The sequence below is a fragment of the Protomyctophum parallelum genome (genome assembly GCF_964188405.1).
Source record: "Protomyctophum parallelum genome assembly, chromosome: 10".
Classification (NCBI taxonomy): domain Eukaryota; kingdom Metazoa; phylum Chordata; class Actinopteri; order Myctophiformes; family Myctophidae; genus Protomyctophum; species Protomyctophum parallelum.
This window is the reverse complement of record NC_139704.1, coordinates 11323329-11348328: the sequence shown is the minus strand read 5'-3', so window position 1 is coordinate 11348328 and position 25000 is coordinate 11323329. Positions and strand designations below refer to the sequence as shown.

The 25000-nt window shown below is 43.4% G+C and overlaps 1 protein-coding gene across 1 annotated transcript in view; it reads right to left on the bottom strand.

Moving 5' to 3' along the window:
• rims1a (regulating synaptic membrane exocytosis 1a) overlaps positions 1-25000 on the bottom strand; it is a gene marked incomplete at both ends in the record, with an annotated part of 107261 nt that overhangs the window by 46960 nt on the left and 35301 nt on the right. Inside the window, 4 exon segments of the mRNA XM_083775867.1 lie at positions 1025-1065; positions 5898-6655; positions 7487-7743; positions 23807-23818. Coding sequence (XP_083631993.1) covers positions 1025-1065; positions 5898-6655; positions 7487-7743; positions 23807-23818 — 1068 coding nt within the window.

Below are 25000 nucleotides of genomic sequence, written 5' to 3'. Positions count from 1 at the left end.
ATGACCCAAATAATAATTATCATTATATCCAATCTCCAATATGCTTGCTAATATTCTTAAATGCCTTGTGATTAATCAACTCAAAGTGTTTTTAAATAGTTATTCTGTTTGGAGTTCATATCAGCTTCCTGGCCAAGCATTATCGAGCAAGCAAGCAAGCAGTATCATACAGCACTGCTACCTCGTTAGTTTGAAATTATATTGCCTCAGCCTTGGATAACAAACAATATTGTGCTGCAATTTCTAAGAATCAAGAATATACAGTACAAGTCAGAAATTTACAACAGAAATCTTAAATATAATATATAGTTGGATCAAAAACCAGAGATCTCAGTATTTGTCTGCCTGTTTCCTATTATGCCCATATATGGAGATATCCCTGATGTCATCAATATAACGTCAAAGTACTGACGTCCAGGTACTATGATACTCAGTAGTGCACTAAGTTAAAGTACTGACGTCCAGGTACTATGATACTCAGTAGTGCACTAAGTTAAAGTACTGACGTCCAGGTACTATGATACTCAGTAGTGCACTAAGTTAAAGTACTGACGTCCAGGTACTATGATACTCAGTAGTGCACTAAGTTAAAGTACTGACGTCCAGGTACTATGATACTCAGTAGTGCACTAAGTTAAAGTACTGACGTCCAGGTACTATGATACTCAGTAGTGCACTAAGTTAAAGTACTGACGTCCAGGTACTATGATACTCAGTAGTGCACTAAGTTAAAGTACTGACGTCCAGGTACTATGATACTCAGTAGTGCACTAAGTTAAAGTACTGACGTCCAGGTACTATGATACTCAGTAGTGCACTAAGTTAAAGTACTGACGTCCAGGTACTATGATACTCAGTAGTGCACTAAGTTAAAGTACTGACGTCCAGGTACTATGATACTCAGTAGTGCACTAAGTTACTCTGACAACAGCTATTGCATAACTGGAGGGACATGCATCCCATTGTGGTTCATGTGGATGAGATGAAAATAATTAAGGTAAAGAGGACCCACCCAGTGACTTACGTGCCATACCGTGGGGTCATGGGGGTAACACTCCCAGTCACCTGGAAGACAAAAGGAAGATGTTTGGTAGAAGCAGACATTATGCACAAGCAAGCTCGTCCTTCTACACACATGCGCACACGCACGCACGCAGACGCACACGCACACACACATGCATGTACTTAAGTACATGCAAGTAAGTATCAATACTGCAATATATAAATACTCTGTTACAAGGTCTCATTTCATAAGTTTAATGTATAAAACGTATGCAAATCCTATGAAATTAGCAAGCTAGTACTACGAGCTTGTAGGCCATTTTCAATTGGCTGAAATATACACAGGGCTGAAGTGTTTAACATATACTGTATATAGTGGAGTAAAAGTATAATATTTGCCTCGAGATGTAGTGGAGTAGAAGTAAAAGTACAGAAAATTGGAAATACTCTAGCGAGGTAAAAGTACCTCAAAATTGTACTTAAGTACAGTACTTGATTAAATGTACTTAGTAGTTACTTAGTTTGCACCACTGCAGCCCATACAGCCACATACTGTACATTCTCATTCCATTGCCTACAAACACTCACCTATTGAATCATCCAGTCATTCAGCACCAACATCCAACTCTCACACACAAACGCTCACTCATGCGCACCCACACATAGGCTACATACATGCATGCACGCACGCACGCACAGACACACTCACTCACACAGCCACAAAGCAGTATACACTGTGCATTCCAGCCATACTCCTACCATACACAGCTCGGCCAGATGTGGGGCCTCTTCATCATGCATTTGTTTAACAGTGGCCAGTGTTACGTTTATTCAACATTCAGACAGAGTTATACATAGAATTGTATCACTGTTACAGCAACAGTCGCAGCCACGAGACCTGCATCTATTTTTGTTCCTCTGTTGAACACAATAATTTCCAGTTAAACTTTTGTGTGTAATAGGAGGATTAAAAATAGATTTCCTAGGTAATTACTAGAAACAGACCAATACTGGAGTTTTAAGAAAACTCTTAGGATTTAGAACTGTGGTTCTCAAAGCTCACAGCAAGTCATTTTGTGCCACGCTGCGAGCATATACATCTGCTACTTTTTAACATTTATGAAAAGTGAACATGGAATAATTGTCAGATGAGGTCGAGCGTCCGCAGCCAAATAGGCCTACATGAAATTGGGGGTCCCATGGCACCAAAAAGAACGGCGATTGAAAGAAACAGATTGCAGAGTGGACGCTGGTGTTATTGACCACACCAGCTATCAACCCATTGCTAACGTGAGTAGCATTATTCCAAACGACGCACATATCACGTCAAAGGTGGATTAATGGTTTAAACAAGATACTAAACTATGTAGAAGAAAAAACAATACAGTAACAAAACAAGAACATGATGTAGGCTTTTGAAATGAGAATGTTTCTTCATTTGTGCTTCGAGCTAGCTGCTGAACCGTCCCGATGAGAACGTCACACCATGATGCTAAACGGAGGCACTGCTAACCCAGAGGGGCCAGAAGGCCTGAGGGTGATCACTGGCGACAACCTATAGTGACATTATGTAAATCCGACAAACAATGCTATGACAATGGACATTCCAGTTCTCACCAATCACTATGGACCCTTATACAGTAGAGTGTGTATGTGAATGTGTGTATTTGCGTGTGTGCAGTACTGGATATATTGTGTTTTGTGTGTACTGTATGCGTTTCTGTGTACTGTACATTCACTTGTGCATGTGTGTGTGTGTGTGTGTGTGTGTGTGTGTGTGTGTGTGTGTGTGTGTGTGTGTGTGTGTGTGTGTGTGTGTGTGTGTGTGTGTGCGTGCGTGCGTGCGTGTGCAACTGTGCATGCAGGCGTGTTCATGCATATGCTCAGATGTGCCTTTCTGCGAGCTCCCACACGCACATGCATGCCTGTGTACGTAGTAACTACGTACTGTACATTTACTCAAGTAGGCTACTGTATTACTATAAGAACAGTTTATACTTTAACTTTACTTGGGCATTTCCATTCTGTGATAGTTTATATTTACCTAGTTTATACTAGGCCTACTCCACTACTCTACTCACAACTACAAAACATACAAAAAACATTGCAAAAGCGTTCATTGAAAATAGCAGATCGACAAGCTGTAGCGATCAGCTAGTCAGCAAAAGCTTTCCCCACAATAACAGAAAACTGAAGATACTAGCATGGAGCCCTGAGGGACTCCGCTCAACCATATGGGGATTAAGTGGTTAAGTTGTTTTAGTACTTCTTCCACCACTGCTCTCAAGTGATTTACATGCCTGGACGCTTCCTCCACTGCCAACAAGCCCATCTCGGGTCTGACCCGGGCTCAGCCTCAAGCTAAAAAAGGAAAGCCCAGCGATCTGTTTAGAACCTTGTCCCGACAGAGCACTCTCGTCTTAGACCTTCCACTTGATCGATCGTCACCTGGCCTGGTTCCCGTCCACAGTGGTGCACACACACACACACAGGCACTTCAACTAAGAACAAACCGTACTAAATCAAAGTCGGCTTATGTTAAAAAGTGTTGCGTCATATAACAGTAGCTGCATGTGTGCAGGCTTAGGCCTGATTTATTGTGACGCGTTGTTAGCTTGCAGATCTGTTCTTTTTTTGCCAAGTAACGCCCTCACGCAATGGAGTATAAATGAGGCTTCGCAATCAAACATAGCTTTCAGTAAAATGCTGGGAGCATCATTCATTGCAATGTGCACTGTAAAAATACAAAGTGAATGTATGTGCTGTTGTAGGTTGAAACATAATTATGGTTGCCTAGTATAAATGTTAATTTGCAGAGCATATCCTCCTTAAAGAGTGGACACTAGTAGCAAAGCTGGGAATTTAACTGATTAATTTAGATTAATTAATTGCAAAAACAATAACTTGATTAAAAAAGAATTACACATTTTAATCACGCTTAGTTTTTGCATCACTGAACCTTTATCACGAATTCCAGGCGTACCGATCATACGGGTGCACACAATGGGAGAAGAAGCCCATCAGACCGCCGGATGATGGGAAACTTATAAAAATAAACTAAATCGTTGATTCACTTGTATACCAAAAGCTACAGTAACACGCACACAATTAATAAAAAAATAATAATAATAAAAGCTTCTCAGGTAAAATATTGATATGCGATTAAAGTGTGATTCATTTTGATTGATTACAATGCCTCAAATTAATTAGATTAAAAAATGTATCATGTCCCAGCCCTAATTATTACAGAACAGATGTGCGTAGCATAGTGTATATAAGGGGTCAGAACACAGTAGCTTTTCTTTCTAAATGTTGTATTCTCCAGTATCACAGCAATGCGCTAGCACTGCGCTGTGTGTCATGCTTGGACAAGATTGGAGCGTTAACAGCAGGTTCTCCTCTGGCTCGGGGGATATAGAGGGCTTCATAAGGTCAAACAGGGTCAACAGTAGTGTCAACTAGTGTCAGACACACACACACACACACACACACACACACACACACACACACACACACACACACACACACACACCTCCCCAGGGCCAGACTGAAACCAATGACACAGACACACTCACATGTGTACTGTAGATGCACAAACACTGTATATGCACAAGCACCACACACACGATCGAAAGTCTAGTCATACATACGTTCAAGTCAAGCTAGACAATATTTCAGGAGCTGATCATGATACAACCAGAATACAATAAAATTACATTTTGGCAGTAGATTTGACAGTAGATCTTTTGCCAGATGACACAAGAATAAATACTAAAGGAGAGGAATGAAGAGAAGAAGCTTCACTCCTTCCTACAGGACAGATGGTTGTAGCCAGCCTTACCTCTCCTAGCGAACACAGCATTTTGAGGCAGAGAGATGCTCTCAAGATTCTCAGTGTGAGAAGACTGACACTAAACAGCACCCTCCCTGACAGAGAGCTCCAAGCATAGACAATAGAAAGGTAGACGCCTCCTCCGGCTCTGGAGCGTGTGTATCGTATGACAGCTGCCATTTTTGTTTCCAATATGGCGGAGGCACAGCACGCTGTCACTCAAAGTGACTACTGGCCAATCCCAGCGGGTCTTTTCCGGGACTTGTCAGAATCATTACTTCATCCTCAGTGACATCACTTCCTCCTCTGTGACATCACTTCCTCCCCAGTGACTAGTCCCAGAAAAGACATGCTGTGATTGGCCAGTAGTCACTTTGAGTGGCGGCATGCCGTGCCTCCGCCATATTGAACTCTAATATGGCAGCTACAGTACATAAGATTACATATCACTCCAATGAACTGCAGTGGCAAATTAGGTATCTAGGTTTTTATATCTATGGCTCCAAGCCAGTGTACACACACACACACACACACAAAACCCCTGTGTCAATCTAACTCTGAGCATATACGAATGTAAACAAATTACCTTGTATTGTACACTCTCAGAGTTTCAAATGGATACATTATAAACACACAATCGCACTTACATACATTAAGTATAAACAACACACACACACACACACACACACACACACACACACACACACACACACACAGTTATACAAGTAAGACAGTCATGAATACCTGCAGACCTGCTACTGTAATTCCATAGTTGAACAACACATCCATGGTCTCTGAGACTTGAGAGAGACACTAGGGCAAACCTCAAAATGTGTATGCAAACACACACACATGCACGTACGCAAAGTATTTAATTAATCAATCAATTCAGCACCCTCTGGTGGAAAATTTGCAGACAGAGTGACATCCAGACCATCTATATGGGCAGACAAGACGAGTAGACGACAATCAATCAGACTCATTAGAACAGCTTTGCATCTCATCACAGCTCAACCACTAAAACCCTCATTAGGTGTGGATCAGACCGGCTCTCGGCTCTCACCTCTCTCGCTGACACTCTCTATCTCCGCGTCCTCACAGCTGCTGTACTCTGGCGTGGTTCCTCCTTCCTCCTCCGAGCTGCTGACACTCGTCTGCCTCTTGCCTCCGCCCGTGCCCATCCCCCGCTTCGTCTTGTAGGGTCGTGGCGGGGGCGGCCGCAAGGACTCCGACTGGTCCGAGCTCAGCGAGTCATTTCGCAGCATGCTCTCCGACTTCTCCCGTTTTGTCCGTCTCATCTGAGGCTGGGCCTGGCCAGGACTAGAGCCTGGCCCTGAACCGGGGGGCTCTCGGAGTTCAGGGGGTTGCTGTTGGTGTGAGGGGGCGTGTTCATGCAGCCCGCTGACCCCGCCCACCGTCCTCTGTCCAGGCCTGCTGCCGTTGGCTCCTGGCCGCGCTGCTGGGCCCGAGACCCCGCCTCCCACCTCCCCCTCTCCCGCTGCGCCCACACCTCTGCCCTGAGCATGCATGGGGTGCCCTCCCCGGCCCCCAGGGAGCACCACCCCTGCCTGCGGCGTCTGACATGGGTGTTGGCGAGGCGGATGGTGTCCGCTGGGGTCCATTGTGTGGTGGTAGGCCCCCTCTTCTGTCCGTTCCCCAACCGGGTCGTGCTCAAGCGAGTGTCCCTTGGTCAGCCGCCGGCCTTCCCGGCGCTCCCTGGAGTCTCCTCGCAGGTCCCGGTCCATCGACACCTGGGTCTGCAGCCTGGCTTGACCCGAACGACGCTCCCCACGACCAGCTCCTCCTCCCCTGCCATTTCTCCTAGACAAAGCCAGAGCAATCCATCAATATTCTTCTATAGGTACTATTCCGTAAAAAATACACAGGGAGCCTAACCTGTAAATTACTATACATTCTGATTAACATTGTACATTTGTGTGGGGGGGGGGGCAGAAAAATAGCATGTCGGTTACAGTAAGAGGTAGTAAAAATGTTTATTGTCTGTTACTCATGGAAGATAAACAATAAAGCGTTTAAAAAATGAAATACACAGGGACGGAGATAAATATCTGTAAGCATTATTATGTATTGCTGGTTTTAAATAAATCACACGGAAATGGTTGGATATTGGAAGCCAACAACTATTATTAATTGTAAAATAACATTTGAAGAGATTAAAAATATATAAATAATTACTTACAAAATGAGAAATCGTGAAGTTGAATTTTTAAAAAAAAACTGTAAATTGGACATACATGAAGGGTAAAAGAGTACTACAGGAAAATTAGTAGCTACCCCGATTTTAAGGTCTCATTTGTTTTACTTTTCTTTCCTTTTACTTATTTCTTCATTTCCCCATTTTTCTTCTTTGAATTATCTAATTTATGTATTAACAAATGTATAAAACATGATGCAGGATGAATTAACAAGGGAAGAAAACTTGTAAGATATTATGGATGAAATGGATCACATGTACACTTGTACAGTATTAACCTGCAATAAAGTGCAAAAAAGGCAGACCAACAAAGAGAGAGAGAGTACGTAATACATGATATTCTTCTACAGATGCCTTTTCGTTGTCTCACAGTAATCCATTGTCCCCTAGCAAAGAAATAAAGAAAAAAGTGTTCACTTCACAGCAAGTTGGCTTACGTGTCTCGAGGCGGCTCGCTGCGTGAACGGGGGTCGATACCGGCCGTGGTCCCTGGGGTCCTGGGCCTGTTGGGGTCCAGGGGAGCTGTCATGGAGCCCAGGGGCGCCTGGGAGCGAGACCGGAGCTTCTTATCCCCGGGGGTCTGAGAGACGGAGGGATCGCTGATGGCGGTCTTCTCGGCCAGACCGGAGAACCACTCACCTGGCTTGGTCAAGATCTCCTGCTGCTTCCGGCAGTTATTACACACCCAGATCACCTGGAGGGGAAATGGATATACAGTATGTATATGGGTCAGTTATTAGAACATACCTACTACCTCAAACATCTGCAGGAACTAACACTGACACTGCTGGTTATTGAAATACATTGTCATTTGTCAACAGTGCATTTCAAAGAGACACAGTAATGGCTTTTTTGCTCATAGTGATGGGTGGCTCAGGGATAGTGTCAGTTACAGTATTCCAGCTAGCTGTCTCTTATCGAGGCTATTTCATGCATCTTTAAAGTTAGATCATGTATTGACCATTAAACAGAAATGATTATAGGGGCGGGTGCAGTTGACTTTCTTTTGGTTTTCCCTGGTTCAATCTGAATAAACACATACTAACTCATGGTGTATTTACTCCTACGAAGAAATGTAATTTGTCCTTTTCCTTGTAAACTATCTTGTGAGCATAAACTTAAGATAATTGACATTTACAATATAAACCACAAGTGATTAAGATACAACTGTCGTTCAATGAACAAAACTAACCAATCTTATGTTGATACAACCACATGTGGTTGGAGGTGGCAGTCTGCCGTCACCCAGGCGGATGAGTGCATGCGACCTCGTGCTTCTCGCCCTCAAGGCGTCTTACTGGTTGTTAATCATTGTAAGTAAATTTAGAAAGATGATTTAGCATACAGTAAATCCAAGGAAATTTTTATGAACCAGGACTCCGATCAGTACTAGCAGCTTCACCGCTTCCAGCACCAATCCATCTCAACTTGTGTCTAACATGTCAACCAACTGAATGCAGACTTCAAATTATCGACACCTGAAACATCAGATGGAATTAGACAGGACGTGACGGAGGGAAGAAGCGAAGGATGATGGAGAGAAGAATGGAGATGGTGAGCTACCATGTAGGGCTGAATGCTCCCTGGCGATCCACCCCCCTGAATCATTCCTTCTCTACTTTTCCATCCATTTCTCCCCACTTCCATGTTCTCCCACTCCCCCCTCCCCACATCCCAGTCCTTTACGGCTGCCTTCATTTGCATTTTTTCTATTAATTTGGTCATTAAGGTCCACAGAATGAGAGGTCTGCTTTGCTGGAAATATCGCGGGAAAAATAGTTTTCTATACCCCACCATAGACAACCAATACAAGGCAAAATGTGATCATATGTCGCCGTTGTGAGGCCAAGGAGTGTTTTTCTTTCAAAACTAATGAAGTGAAGAAAAAACTAATAAAAGGTTTGTCATGACATCACAGGTTAATCTTTAACAGTTGAGCTTTTGGGCCTGTGGCTCCTCCGGCTATCCACAACGTGGACATTTGGCCATGTAATAAGTGCAACGGGGCTGACAGCTGCAAAGTTGCTGGTCCTAAGACCGTTTATTGTTTTCTTCTCTTATTCCCTTCCCCACCCCGCCTGTATTTGTTTATTTGCTGTATTATATAATTTATTTTTTACTTATCCATCTTTCCTGTCTATGCTTGTTCAACCTGTGAGCCATGTAGGGCACTAGAGTGGGGGTAGGGGAAACCTTTTAAAACTGGAGGGACAAATAAGAACCCCATGTTGGGCAGTTGAAATGTGCATTGTCAAATGACTGTATAGTACTGTGCAGACGACAACTTTATGCAATACAATGTTGCAATACAAACATGACTCCTTTTGTTTTTACTTTATTAAATTCAATTGAAAATACAGCAGGGGGAAAAGAGAAGCAGGGCTGCAACAGTTTGAAATTAAATCGACATTCTTTAAATTTATACAGTACAATAGCAAAAATCACCGATCTACAAGTTCACAATACGATTGGTTGTGAGCTTGTAGATCAGCTATTTTTGCTATTGTATTTTGTGCGATACCCTTGTATGAAAAAGCATAAAATAGGACTTGGGTGGTTAATCAATTTAGGTAATAATAAATTGTTTCTGGCTTATTCAGATAATTGAAAAGGTAATAGATAGAATGATCGCTAAGAAAATTATCGATAGTTGCAGCATAACTGAAAATGAATGCACTCCCCACTGTCCCCAGTAAATGCACAGTATATCAAAACAATGCTTATATTGCTCTTTTTTTCCAAATCCTTTTTTGTTCAAAAACAACAGTGCTGCATTGCATGCACAAACTAGCATAATTTGCTGCCAATAAAGAGGGGTCATCCATACTGTAGGTTAGGGTCCCACGGCAATAAGGAAAAACAGCGCCAACAGAGAGACTACCTCAGCCCTATTAGAGACAGGGAGTTGGGTCAGAATATGGATGGACTATAGGGCTGAGGTTTGGAATAACGTGTTCCTTCCACGCGTTACGTCCAATTGGGGAAGAACCGGCTTGGACTCGTCATGCATTGAAGGAAGCATGAGATCAGTCCTTTGCGCTCTACAGGTTGGCAGAGGGAGTGTAAGCACCCAGAATTACATTAGACAATTGACACTGGGTGAAAAAATAGGTTACAAAAATCGTGGGATATATATATATATATATACGGTATATGGCTGAGGGAACACTGGACTTAAATTAGACTGCTTCTGTCTGCTTCTGTTCACAGCCATTTTCTACAGTCCCTCTGTGGTCTTCACTTCCATGCCACGCTGCAAAGCAATTCCTGCGCGGTGACAGGCACAATGGCACCATGCAACGCCTGCACTTCCAGGCAGTCATTTGGTGTATGCCTTTTCCTTTGCAGCTGTGGCACTGCTCGATGGCGTCATACCGGTATCTGCCCCGATAGCTGCCACCCCCAGTGGGAGGCGCGATGGGAGTGGGCATGTGCTCCCAGGAGGTCATGCCGGGTTTGCGTCCCCAGGAGGTCATGCTGGACCTGCCTCTACAGGACCTGCCTCTCCAGGACCTGCCTCTCCAGGTCATCCTGCTACAATTCCATTTCTTCTTTTGGAATTGCCCACAGTGCGGGCAGCGACCACATGACTTACATTTTGATGGGACAGAGGCTGGAGCAGCCTGTGACCTCGTGCCAGGGTCTCCCAGTGTGCTGGTTTGGCATGTTTCATTAATTTGCGACACCACCAACACCTTCCGGGGATTCCATGCCGTCTCGGGGCTCATGGAGCGCTTGGATGTAGAGGAAGAAACTGCGGGAGCCGTGGTCATTTCAGGCAATAGGACGACCTTTCTGGTGCTTTGGCCTGTCCGGGACAGGGAGTCACCTAATCTCCAGAACAGAGACCTTGAATGGGAAGTCTCGCTGGCTTCCTTATTTTTCTTCCCCTTTTTTCCTCTGCGAGTAGCTCTAGGGTTGTCGGACGATGAAGGAGGCATTGGCGAAGCCCTGGTCAATTCAGCCACCTCTCTGGTGCCTTGGCTTGCCGGGGAGGTGCCTGATCTCCACAATGGCAAGGGAGACCTTGAATGGGCACCGTGGCTGGCTTCATTTTTTCTTTGTAGAGACAGTGAGGCAGCGGTACTGGATGATGGAAGGCACCTATCATCCTTGTCAGTTTGAGAGCAGAATAGAGCAGAGTCCTCCTGTTGCTTCCCAGGACTATACACAGGACTGTACTTCTCTTCTCTGAAACCACACATACATGGGAGTATCTGTTAATCTCTCATGAAATGATCACCTGACAGTGACACCACAAACCATTAAGTAATAATGCTGCGTGACGCAATTTCAAAGTAATGTAAATAACTAACTAATGTAAGTAACTTATTGATTAAGCATCAAAACATGTTCTTAGGCAGTGGATATTGGCAGCAATCATCATAACCCTTTTAAGTGTAATGCCTAATTTCTCTCTCGTACAAACAACTGTTCTGTACAAGTTCACAAAATCTGTGAACTTGTGTATCGGCTATTTTGATAGTGAAAGGACATTATTGACAGCATTAAATCATAACAGCACCTACACACACCAAAGCCACATGCTCAAACAACTTAACCATACAAACAGTGCCTAAACCTTAACACAATTTACTAATAGGCCTACTAGCCACACCACTCCATGCCTTAACACACCCAGCTGCAATCATTTGATTGGGTCATTAATTGCAATTAACCATGTACAGTAGGCTACCTCAAACGTCCTGTGCAATTAAGGTGCATTAGCCCTGACCAATAAAATACCACACAACTCCTTAATTACAATTAAACAATGTTACAGTACCTCAAATGGTAAATGGTAAGTGCAATTAAAAGGGCCATTATTTTGGACCAGTCAAATGGCGCACAACACACTAACATTTATTACAATTAGGTGTACAGTATCAAGCAAATCAGTATCAAAAACGAATTAAAAATATAAATTGTGCAATTATTGCTCCATTATCTTCCTTCCGTAACCAGTCCAGCTCCCATTTCTGATCAAATGTCAGAGAACGCGCGTGTATTAGTTATCCTACTGAACGTCGTCTTCGTGAGGATGAAGTGAGATTCACGCATCAGCCTACAGTAATTATACAATCTAACCATCGGTGGATACTTACGTTGATAGACGATAAATAAATATGTAGCCTAAAATGTATTTAGTAGGCCTAGCCCTTGACGCGGCAGATGAAAAGCACGGCGAGGGAAAAACGCTCACTACCAACGAACACGTACCCCCCAATAATATAGCTGCACAAAATAGTTACTCACTCAATAGTTGAAGAATTGTGTTGTGAATTCTGGTTCAGGCTGGCATCACCACTGAAGCCATGGCCGTAGCATTGCTCCCAGCCCCAGTCAGTGACCAGGGATCTATTGTTTTCGAACACAAACCAACCATTCTCCTCCATGACCGCGTGCGTGAGTATCCTGACTCTTGACTCCTCTCTAAAGTTTGGTGAAAAATGGCGGCCGACGTCACGTTACTCCTCTCCTTTTAATCAACTTGATTGTGCCTCTCGGCTGCAGCGTGTTACCTCAGATTGCGCGCAGCAGGTAGCGGACAGGTTATTATAGCTCAATGGGAGTGGTCCGTGTACCGGTTTAACATCATGACGTCATACTTTATACTGGAGTAGGCTATTTCCAATTTTCAGTACTTTTACTTCTACTCCACTATGTCAGAGACTGTCAGACTGAGGCAAATAATTATATAACATTCACTGAAAATATCAGATACACAAGCTCACAATGTTGTGAGCTATGTGATATTTTGGATCGGCTATTTTCAGCAGGTGTAGAGAGGAAATAAGAGCAGAAGTAGCCTAATGGTAACATTAATAGAAAATATAATGTGTAAACAAAAAAACAACAACCACAAACAACATTAACCCAACACTGATTATACATAGTAGGCTAGGCCTACTGACAAACAAGTCTATCTATGAGAAACACAATACAATATGTAGTGGGGGACGGGGGTCCCTGCTTCATCTCTCTCTCAGCTAAGGGCTCATATAGGCCTGAAAAACTTTGAAGACGCCTGTCCTTAGGTTAAAGTTCTCGCAGCTCTCGCGTTGAAACAGGCCGGGATGAGAACTTCTGGGAACTCAAATGCATTAACTGACCTCGGGCTCATCCCTAGGTCAGTCTCTGTGTGCAGTGGCCTTATGTTAGTTTAGTATACTTTAGTTTAGCTTTTAGTATTTAGTTAGCCCTATTCTAACTTTAGTTTAGCCTAGTTTAGTGAATTCCTGGATTTAATGGGAACAAGTATCGCTCATTTAAGTAGGGCAATACTCCTTGCGTTTGTGTTTTAACAATACTACATATATTTACTGATTTATACTCATTTTGGAAAGAAATTAGATTACATTAAACATCCATACAAATATAGGCATAGGCCTATGTGTATTTCAGATTTCTTTTTTATGATTGATTGATTTTTGTTAAAAATGTTCAATGCTATAGTCTGTAAAAACAAAACAAAGTGTTTCTCTACATTGGAAAAGTGCTGCTACTGGCTGATGTTGTTCAACAGTGAATGTGTCTCTGTACGCCGCTGTGTTGTTGTGCAGGGAGACAACAAAGGATTAGAGCATCCCAACCTATTAAAGCTGACATTATAGATTTGCTGTACAAAAATAGAAAGAGGAACTCTGATATAGCATGATAACCAGAGCAACCAAGGCAGGATCATGTGTTCACCACAAACACATTCAGAAAGCACGGTATGAGCACACATATGTATACAAACACACAGATATAGTAGATACACCTAAACATACTGTAGATATTGGACCGCTTTCATCCCCTCACACGCAAGCATTCAGGTAGGTGTAAACATTAGGGCTGCCTGCAACTATATTGATTATTTTCTTAGCAATTATTCTAGTGATTACATTTTTTGACTAATTGAATAACTGAGGCAAATTTGTTATATGTTTTATTTTTAATATAGCCTATCGACAAATTGATTAACCACGCACTTAACTTAATTTATTCTTAAACAATAGTGAAAATAGCCGATCTACAAGCTCACAGCGAATCATAAAGCATTGTCAGCTATGGTAGGCCTACATTACACTACTATTTCCACAAAAGATTGTTGCCTATAATGATATGCACAAAATTGGGATTGATTATAATTCATCAATCAATTATTTAACCAAATAATGTACATATTTCTTTATTTATTAAATCGATTAGTTTGATGAACTGTTGTACCCCTAGTAAACATACACGAGAGCATACTCACATGCATGCACTATACATAAAGCCCACCAGCACCAACATGTCACATGACCACAGTGCTACAGACCCTCAGAGATGAGTGTACATGTGAGGGAGAGTGAAAGAAAGGAGAGACAGAACGAGAAAATGGCTTATGGCTTCTCTAGGAAAACTAGGACACCAAACCTCTCTGCGTGTTTGTTTGCATTGAGCTCCATCTGTGTGTGTGTGTGTGTGTGTGTGTGTGTGTGTGTGTGTGTGTGTGCACGCGCGCACGTGCGTGTGTGTGCAGCAGTATTCATGACTGTGTGCAATATGATATAACAATGAAACGCTGGGAGTTCCTATACGGTTGAGAGCTTTTTTTTTTAAAGGGGGGAGGAGTAGGTTCTCGGTAACCATAGTTATCACATCCTCTTGATGGAACTTGGGAGCACCGGCTCAGCAGCTCAATATACCTGTTTGGATTCCCAGCAGGGGGTGTCTTGCATCTACATTTCAGAGAATTCCACGCCCACAATGAACACAAAATTGTGCGCTAGTTCCGGTGGCCAAGTCATAGACCGTGACGTATACGAAACTGCCGTTCACGCCTGTGCTTTCTGGCCCTGATACGTCACTGGCTTCCCCTCTGTGTTTTCAACCCAGCTCGGTGGTTCTTAAGCCCTAACCACACCAAAGGGTCGCCATGCAACTCCTTGGGTCCAAACGGTTGCATGGTGACCCTTTGGTGTGGTTTTGGGCCATTGAATTCCATGTGCTGAATTACTTGGGACAACATGGGACGATGCGTGTCAATGTGCAACATTAAAATGTACGCTGTGTCACGATATTCACGGAGAAACAACAACACGGTCCACATTGTGTTGACTGTGATTCTAGTTATACTATAGTGTACACATAATCCCATTCACGACTGTTCTCCCTTTCCTATGTAGGAACATTTAGCCACATTCATTGTATGAATGCCAGAAAAGATATCCCAGCAAGCACGGTCAGGACCTGGACGTCTCTATTGAGGCCAGATCAGTCAAACCAAGACCAGTCAGATCTGGCCCAGAATATCACCTGATTTCAACCAACATAAATTCTTCCCCTGGATGAATCAGAGAGTCCGATTTCAACTTAAGTCATATATCATAACTAGTCAGATCTGACCCAGAATAACTATATTATTTCAACCGGTGAAGACTTCCTGGAAATGACGTAAAGATCATCCCCATATGGGCTGTGATTTGGCCTAGTCCTGAACGTCACCAGAGTCACTGGAGGACGTCATCATAGCATCATCATGACGTCATTTGGCTTGCTGGGATCAATCAGTTTGTCAACTGACCAGTCATTGCATTGCTGTATACCCTCCGCGCACACCAGCAGTGACAACAAGCAACAAAACAGCCAGTATAGTGGTAGCTGGGCTTACACTGAGTGACAAGGAGCGGCGAGACCAAGATGCCTGGTGACACACCAACTAAAGGCAAAACAATCAGAGGTCTGATGTGTTTGCCTATTAGAACCACGAGAAACGACCCAGACCTGATTGTAGTGTACTGTAGTGTATATATATGGTGTCGAAAATGACAGATCTACAAGCTCACAATTTGTTTGCGCTGCAATGTCTTCGGTGCACGGCACCCATGCGCAACTATAGTATAACTCTGACTTAGAGAACAGCTACCAAACATACGCTTACTGCCTTGTAAATCAATCATGTCACCTCCCCGATAGGAAGGAGCTTGCCCTCAGTTCCTGTTGAGCACAATGTTTAGAGACTGACTGTCAGACCACAAATCAACACTAATGGCAATACATCAATAAAGAAGTGCAATATTGTCCAATATTTGATTAATTCCTTCTATTTTTGAATACGGTATGTATATTTGTATGTGCTTTTTTTTTCATACTATAAATAGCGACAGAATATCCATGCATATGGATACGTACTAACATGACAGCGAGGTCACAGTAGCTGTCCATTTGCTCTTCAGAACTCCACTATCTCCAATGTCAAGTCCACAAGCTGCATGGCTGCATTTGAGTGACATCCACGATGTCCCAGTCAAATTAAATGTTGAAATAATGATAGAGAACAAAGAGATCATTTAGGTAAAGGTTGGATATGTTATGTTAAAGCCATAGTATTACCTCGAAAGTAATGACATCTTTGTTTTCTTATATTCTGGCTCATGATCTGTTTCTTTCCTGTATTCACCGCCATGCTCTTCTTCAGCACTCCCTCGGGTCAGCCGGGGGCTTCCCTAGCATTACGCACTCATCTGTCTTTTTTCTCTTCCCACTTTCTCATGAATTCACACTCTGTGTCCGTCCGTCCGTCCGTCGCTCTGCGCTCCCCTCTTATAGCGCTGCTGCTGCATGCCTTAGTTTGCTCTCATCCATAGACGTCTCTGTGTCTGTCTATATCTGGCCCTCTCTCTCTCTCTCTCTCTCTCTCTGTCTGCACACAGCCGCTAGATTTCTAGTTTCTACACGCACTAAACATGACATACTGTCATGTTACACAAGCCACTTCCAATAGATTCACGGTTCCCTTCATAGATCAGGGTGAAGAAATGATCGCCTCCCGTGTCACTCACAGGTGAGACCAATGGATCAACTTCCTTCCTCTGGGGAAGGGAGGCGGGAAGCAGGATGTGGTCTCTGCCAATGACAGTAACGCATAGAAGCAGGCAGCGTGTGCACGGGTGTGTGTGTGTGTGTGTGTGTGTGTGTGTGTGTGTGTGTGTGTGTGTGTGTGTGTGTGTGTGTGTGTGTGTGTGTGTGTGTGTGTGTGTGTGTGTGTGTGTGTGTGTGTGTGTGTGTGCGTGTGCGTGCGTGTAGATTACAGTCCACTGCAATGAAAGGTAAACACTGAATACGAATAAAACACTCTGGTTAAACATACAAACACCCATTACTACACCCAAAAGTAAACTCACTTTACAGAGCGATCATCGTCTCTCACTCTCACGCACACACGCACGCACGCACGCACACACGAACGCACACACACACACACACACACACACACACACACACACACACACACACACACACACACACACACACACACACACACACACACACACACACACACACACACAATGTAGATTTAAACTGTGTCAATCAATAGTATAAACAATGTAGTGATGTTAGAGAGGGACCAGACGAGGGGGAGATGGGTATCATACATTTGTCTGACGTGCCATCAGCAGGTCGATGTGAGGACAAGTTCAGCTTCAGCTTTGTGCGCACGCACGCACGCACACACGCACGCAGGCACGCACAGTTCTAATAATGCTGGCAATCAGGGTGCTGCTACACTTTTTACCACTAGATGTCTCTAACGTGAATATTTTAATTTTTTACCCCAGGTATAGTCAATTTAATGTGGAGTCAAAATTAAGAGTGAGGGAGTACAGTATGTATGTACAGTACATGCATCATGTGCATATATATATATACTGTATACAGTAGGCTATATACACTATACAGAGAAACAATGATGAGACATATTGTTATTGTGTCCGTGAGCGTGCATGCATGCTTGTGTGCCTGTGCGTGCGTGCGGCAACTTCGCCTACAGTAGTGAGTGCTCAGCCCTAACAGGGGAGAAAGATGGCCGCCTTAAGAACAGTCAATGAGAGATGGACACGGAGACAGAGGAGGCTAGCAGGACCGGAGATCAATAGTAATCATGGAGCTCCATGGTGTTAACAACAGATGACACATGACTCTCACTCCCCCCCCCCAAAAGAAAAAGCCCCCACGCACCCCACCCCACCCCACCCTATCTCTCTCTCTCTCTCTCTCTCTCTCTCTCTCTCTCTCTCTGGACATGGGAGACACACCGCCATGTGCTAGAGTGACCACAGACGTCGACCAACCTTTCTGTGGCTCTCAAGAAAAACAAATGTACTGTACTGTACTGAATATCGCTTTAGAAAATGTCAAACCATACAGCATGAGAAAATAACCCCCCCCCCCCCCCCCCCCCTCCCCCCCGGAAAAGATGCTGAAGTATGGGATCCTGGCTGAGGGTTGTCCTAAAATAGAACACTCCTTGGGAGGGGGGGGGGGGGGGATTCTAGGTCTCATATAGGCTCCAAATGCCAGAACTTCTGCTCCTATTCCTAACACAAAGGCCTTTATGTAGGGAGGCCAACCGGTGACCCAAAGGCTGCTGGTTGGATCACCGGTTTGACAGGAGGGTGCATTCCATCTGGTCACTGTAAGGTGACTGCTATTACTGTACATCTACGGTGGCCACAAGCAATGCTGAGTGACCATGTGCTCTGACATATTACTGTTTATTTTGGAGGGATATGCAAACAAGACATATACAGTAGTTACATGCAGTTACATTTTCTGTGTTAACCCCAGAACACTAAACCCAGGGGATTTTCACAAAGACAATTATGTTTATGTGATTTTCATAATGTTGCTGACGTCTGACTGAGGTGGGTGGGTCCTTTGGTACTGTAGCTTTATGATGCTCAGTGACATCATAGAAGGTAGGCTTGTTTCCCTGCCCACATATCTGTTTTTGAGTGGTGCAACCACTCCAAGGTGTTCGTTCACCTATGTATGTGACGTTAATGAGCACGAGTATGACTATTAGTACCAGTAGGGGCGCTATTGTGCCAGAAATGGATCGAGAGATAGTGCTGTACTGTTGCCTGCTAATGAGAGAGAGAGAGGAGGGGGGGAGGGAGAGAGAGGGGAGTTACACCACTCAGTTCACACAGGTGTGATTTCTTCTACAGGCAGGTGTTCAGATGAATTTCACCCTTTTTCTTTAGGGTTAAAGGGTATAACAAAATACTCCCACAATGGTCTTTGTTTCCTCTTTCACTGGACCATTCTCACATGTCCCAGGAATGGGTTTATTTATTTATTTAAAATACCCAACCTATCACCGATTTTGCCCCCCTATGATAGCCCCCCATATAAGTGGGGTTTAGTGTTCTATAGGGCAAAAAAAAAGTCTACTGCTTATTATGTTTCCTTTTCTCCCGTCATGTCTTCCAAAAACACCAGAGAATGGTAGATAGCATGCAGTCAGTATACTAGACACCAGATACAGTGTGTACTGTAGATACAGTAATGGTGAGCAGTACCAGTACACACTGTAGATATACAGCAACAGTGAGTATACCACTTCAGAAACTTTATACATCCACATATGATAACAGCATCCTAAGGTTAGCAAGGAATATCACCTCTAATACTAAGCATGTGTTGTATGGAGAATATAGGTTGCTACCTTCAGGAAGGAGATATGGTGTATACCAGCATACAATAAGGTCAGACTAAAGAGGTCCTTTGTCCACCAGTCGACCTTGAGGCTTAATCAGGACTCTCAGGAGTTGTAGTAGCCACGGGTAATCTAAGCGGTGCATGGATATTGCTCTTGTCTTCATGTCTTTATGTATGTAAATTGTCTTGTTCTTTGTGTTATGTCAAATGTGTGTATGTTCTGTTCTGCATACTTGGCTGCTGGGTCGCAAGACAAATTTCAGTGTGAACTGACAATAAAGTACTATATCATATCATATCATACCAGTATATGGTAAACTATCCGTCGGACTAACGACTTACCGTCGGACTTACCGACCGACCTGTCAGAACGACCGACGCGGCGGTCAGGTCTAATGGATTTCGTCCTTGCTGGCTATAGGCCTACTGCAATGGTGTCTTTACAGGTTTCCCTAAAAATCGACCATAGACAGCTGTAGTTGATTCAGAAGAGTCCTTCGTCACTCCAATTCTGAGAATTTTACACTGCTCCTCTGTCAAATAATTGATTTCAAAATACTACTGTTGGTCTAAATATATATTTCTGATCTCATGAACCATCCGGACCGCTCAGGTCATCTGGGACACAGGGATAGTTCTGCATTCTGTCCCCAGATTACAATCTGAACTATATGTGGAATAGCAGTGGAGAAGGTAGCGTTTTATGCAACGCATATCTGGAACAAACTCCCAGAAAACTGTAGATCTGCTACAACTATCAGATCACAAAGCTAAATACCTTTCTGTTTGCCGCTGCCTTTTATAGGGGGTTGTTAATGATTTTATCTGCACTGTAATTTCTTCTTTCATTTTTATTTCTATTGTGCTCAGATGCCCTTTTTTAATGTGTTCCCTTTGCACTCTCTGAATGCTCGGCGTCATAATGTGTTAAAGTTAATAGTATATCAGTGTGTAACAGACAACAGTGGATAGCACATTTTATCTGTTCCTAAATTACAATGGGTCTAAAACCAGCAATCAGCTGTTCTGAGTTATGACCTCATAAACACACACAGCTCACATACAGCCCTGGACATTACAATTAGAAGGATGTGCGTGTGCATGCGTGTGGCTGTGCATGAGAAATTGTATGTGTGAGCATCGGAGAAAGTATGCAAGTATGAAAGGATGCATGTGTGTGACACACACAGAGAGAGAGAGAGAGAGAGAGAGAGAGAGGAAACACACAGCAGTCTCCCAGGAGAGGGGGACTCAAGACTTCAAAAACAGCCTTGGCTTCGGCACGCACACGCACGCGCACACGCACACGCACACGCACACACCTCCCAACCAGACTCAGAAATCACAGCAGATAATGAGCCCAGAATTTCATTAGCATGGAAATGCGCTATAGACTACATACCGCCATGATATACAGTACATCACAACACACATTGTAGTGTACACTATATCAGCCAATTTTAGACCCATAATTCATGAGAACTGCGTGCATGCTCATGGGATGTCCAAATTAATGTTACCTACAGTGTTGATGCACTTATGTGTTCATGGGAACACACTGTCTACAGCTACAGTATGAGCATGCAGGCAGTGGTGGACAGTAAGTAAGTACATTTACTTGAGTATACTGTGTTTAACCCATTGATCAGATTCTGCAAACGTATTCTAAATCCTGACAGTTTTCTGAAAAAGCTATAGTTTCTATATCAGTGGCTCTCAAACTATATGTAATTGGCCGCCGACTCCCATCTCAAAATCTGTTTTTTCCAGAGACCTCCCCAGAATAAGCAAAGATTTGAGTTAAAAACGTTCGCTCTGAAAGAATATATATATTCAAAGATTTGTGTCACATTTTCACGATCTTTCAAAAATAGCAGATCTACACGCTTATTCACCCCCAAAATGACGTATTTCCCCACATGGAGCTGTGAATTCATTCAGTGTATGAAGTGTATCTGGTAGGAGACTCAAATAGTGTATGAGTGTATCTGGTAGGAGACTCAAACAGTGTATGAAGTGTATCTGGTAGGAGACTCAAACAGTGTATGAAGTGTATCTGGTAGGAGACTCAAACAGTGTATGAAGTGTATCTGGTAGGAGACTCAAACAGTGTATGAAGTGTATCTGGTAGGAGACTCAAACAGTGTATGAAGTGTATCTGGTAGGAGACTCAAACAGTGTATGAAGTGTATCTGGTAGGAGACTCAAACAGTGTATGAAGTGTATCTGGTAGGAGACTCAAACAGTGTATGAAGTGTATCTGGTAGGAGACTCAAACAGTGTATGAAGTGTATCTGGTAGGAGACTCAAACAGTGTATGAAGTGTATCTGGTAGGAGACTAAAACAGTGTATGAAGTGTATCTGGTAGGAGACTCAAACAGTGTATGAAGTGTATCTGGTAGGAGACTCAAACAGTGTATGAAGTGTATCTGGTAGGAGACTCAAACAGTGTATGAAGTGTATCTGGTAGGAGACTAAAACAGTGTATGAAGTGTATCTGGTAGGAGACTCAAACAGTGTATGAAGTGTATCTGGTAGGAGACTCAAACAGTGTATGAAGTGTATCTGGTAGGAGACTAAAACAGTGTATGAAGTGTAGCCTATCTGGTAGGAGACTCAACAGTGTATGAAGTGTATCTGGTAGGAGACTCAAACAGTGTACCGGATGTACCGGACACTGCAGGTCATCAAATTATTGGCATGCGAGAACAAAAACATCTCCATGAATTCAAGGCTCCATGGTGTGGGTAATTGATAGAAAATAAGTATTTTTGGGGGGTGAACTATCCCTTTAAGCACATTTTGGATTGTTTGTTTTCCTTGCGAGCACATGACTTTCACTTTGCTGCATTTCAAATTGAAATATTGTATTCTGAGAAGGGACTCTTGCGGGACCCAAAAATGTACTATGAATGAACCACTTAAGCCCTATTTCAAATATAGTGGAAATAGATGATCTGTGAGCTATTAGATCTGCTATTTCACTATTTATTAACATTTCTTTTTTGGGGGGATTTATATAATATTTATGTTTGTTATTTACAGCTAGGTATAGTAGTGGGGCGAGATGGAAAAGGGACGACCGTACCCGTTACCTGCATCCCTATTCTGGGGCGAACATTAGCCGAAAAGAGCAGATCTACAAGCTCACAATTGGTCGCAGACGCGTTGTTAGCTTGTAGATCGTCTATTTGGTGGTTTGGTGTTTGGTGTTTGGTGTACAGGGAAAAAAGAAGGTCAAGTTTACAATGTGTTTACAATGTTTTGAGGCTTTAAGTGGTTAAATGTCTGACAAAACACATTTAACATGAATTAATTAAATGTGTGTGTGTGTGTGTGTGTGTGTGTGTGTGTGTGTGTGTGTGTGTGTGTGTGTGTGTGTGTGTGTGTGTGTGTGTGTGTGTGTGTGTGTGTGTGTGTGTGTGTGTGTGTGTGTGTGTGTGTGCAGGGAATCTCTGCTTCATCTCTCTCTGAGCTAATAAGAGGTCCTTGGCCTGAAAAACGTTGTCGAACTTGTCGACCCCTGGTTTAAAACACAGAACATCAACCCTGACAGAACGACTGCTGGAGACACTCTCATAAATTTCACTGCTTCTCATCCAATGGGAGCACAATCTGGCAAGAGTGACTTTGCACCACCAGTAGCATATAGAGCACTGAGCCAGGCTAGATTAATCAACCCCAGAGTAATTAAATGAATCCATGTCAAGCAGCAGTTCAAGTCAGGACAGCCATCCAACACCACGTCAGACGTCATATAGAAAGATAAAGACCCCTGCTTTCTGGAGCAAACAGCATCCTGATGCATTCCCATACAGAGACGACATGCCTGTAGGTCGCAGATTACTATGATTACAAAACGGTGAAATCTTATTCTTCGGGTTCAGAAGCAACATATGGGGTTTCTTTAGGGTGGTTAAAGTGAAGGATGTGTGGTCATGGGTCATTCAGTATATGGCTGCATACGTGGTGTGAGCAAGTATAGAGCTTTGGCAGTGGCACCTGTTGGGGGGGGGGGGGGGTTGGGGGAAACCAAGGGTGCCACGATTTAACCTGACATTGAACACCAGCAGAGGAATGAATTTAGCTAAATTCATAGTCCATTGCATGATTGCTTGGCAAAAATAAAATAAAGTGCAAGCAAACAAGGCTGTTTGAAGCTTGTAAATGTGTTCCTTTCGGCAAGTGATTCCCTCGTATTCCCTTGAGTATAAATTAGGGCTTTTCTAGAGAGAGAGAGGGGGGTGGAAGAGTAAGAAAGAGAAAAGTAAAGTAGACTCACCACTTTGTCCTCCTGCAGAACAGATGGAACAGCGCCCCATGTGGATGAAAGGACAGAGAGATTAAATTAGTCTGAATCATTCAAATGTGAGTGAGTGAGTGAGCGTGCGTGCGTGCGTGGGTGGGTGCGTGCCTGCGTGCTTGTGATTGTGAGTTGGTCCCCAACTCTTGCATTGTGTGTGTATAGTGTGCAGGTGTGTGTGTGTGTGTGTGTGTGTGTATTTATATGTGATGTGAAATGTCACAATTTGTGGCAATGTTGAGGAAAAGGCGCGCGCATGCAGAGGTTGAGAGTGACTTCCTCTACAGCAGTGGTTCCAAAGTGGGGTCCAGGGACCCCCAGGGGTCCTTGAGGCAGTTCCAGGGGGTCCCCAGCTAAATGATAGTTAGGTACCGAAATGGACCCTTTGGTCTGTAACTCGGAGTGTACAAATGGAACCACAGAGGGGTGTCTCAGAGTTAAATTAACATTGATTTACATCAGGGTCCCAGAGATAGAAATGCCATTAAATGGGGGTCCGTAGCCTAATACATGGCCTAAAAAACTCTTCTCTTATGGGGGTCCACAGTTTCAAAGTGCCAATTTGGGGGTCCCCCAAATTGACACGAAAAGGTTTGGGAACCACTGATCTATATACAGTATTTAAGAGGAGGCACCAACACACAGCCAAAAAGACACACACACACACACACACACACACACACACACACACAATCACTTGAATCACTACTACTTTTTTTCCCTTTAAGCCACCTAAGGATAAATTAAACAATGCCTTCTCCAGATAGACAAACTTCCCATAATATCTGAAACAGAACAGTATTTAGCCAACTTTTTTGCATTTGTCTTTTGCAATCCACCCAATTGCAGACACCTGAGCACAAGTTTATGGGCATGGCACAGACTTCCAAATACAAGGACAATAAGTTGACAATTATATCCCAAGGCCATAATACGTTCCACCAAAGGCTGATATTTCATAAGTTTGGATGTAAAACAAGTGTCCATATACAAATCAAATGAGCAGCCTATTTCAAAGATAGTGACAGTTTTTCTAATTAAATGAACACAACACACACACGTAAACGCACACACACACACACACACACACACACACACACACACACACACACACACACACACACACACACACACACACACACACACACACACACACACACACACACACACACA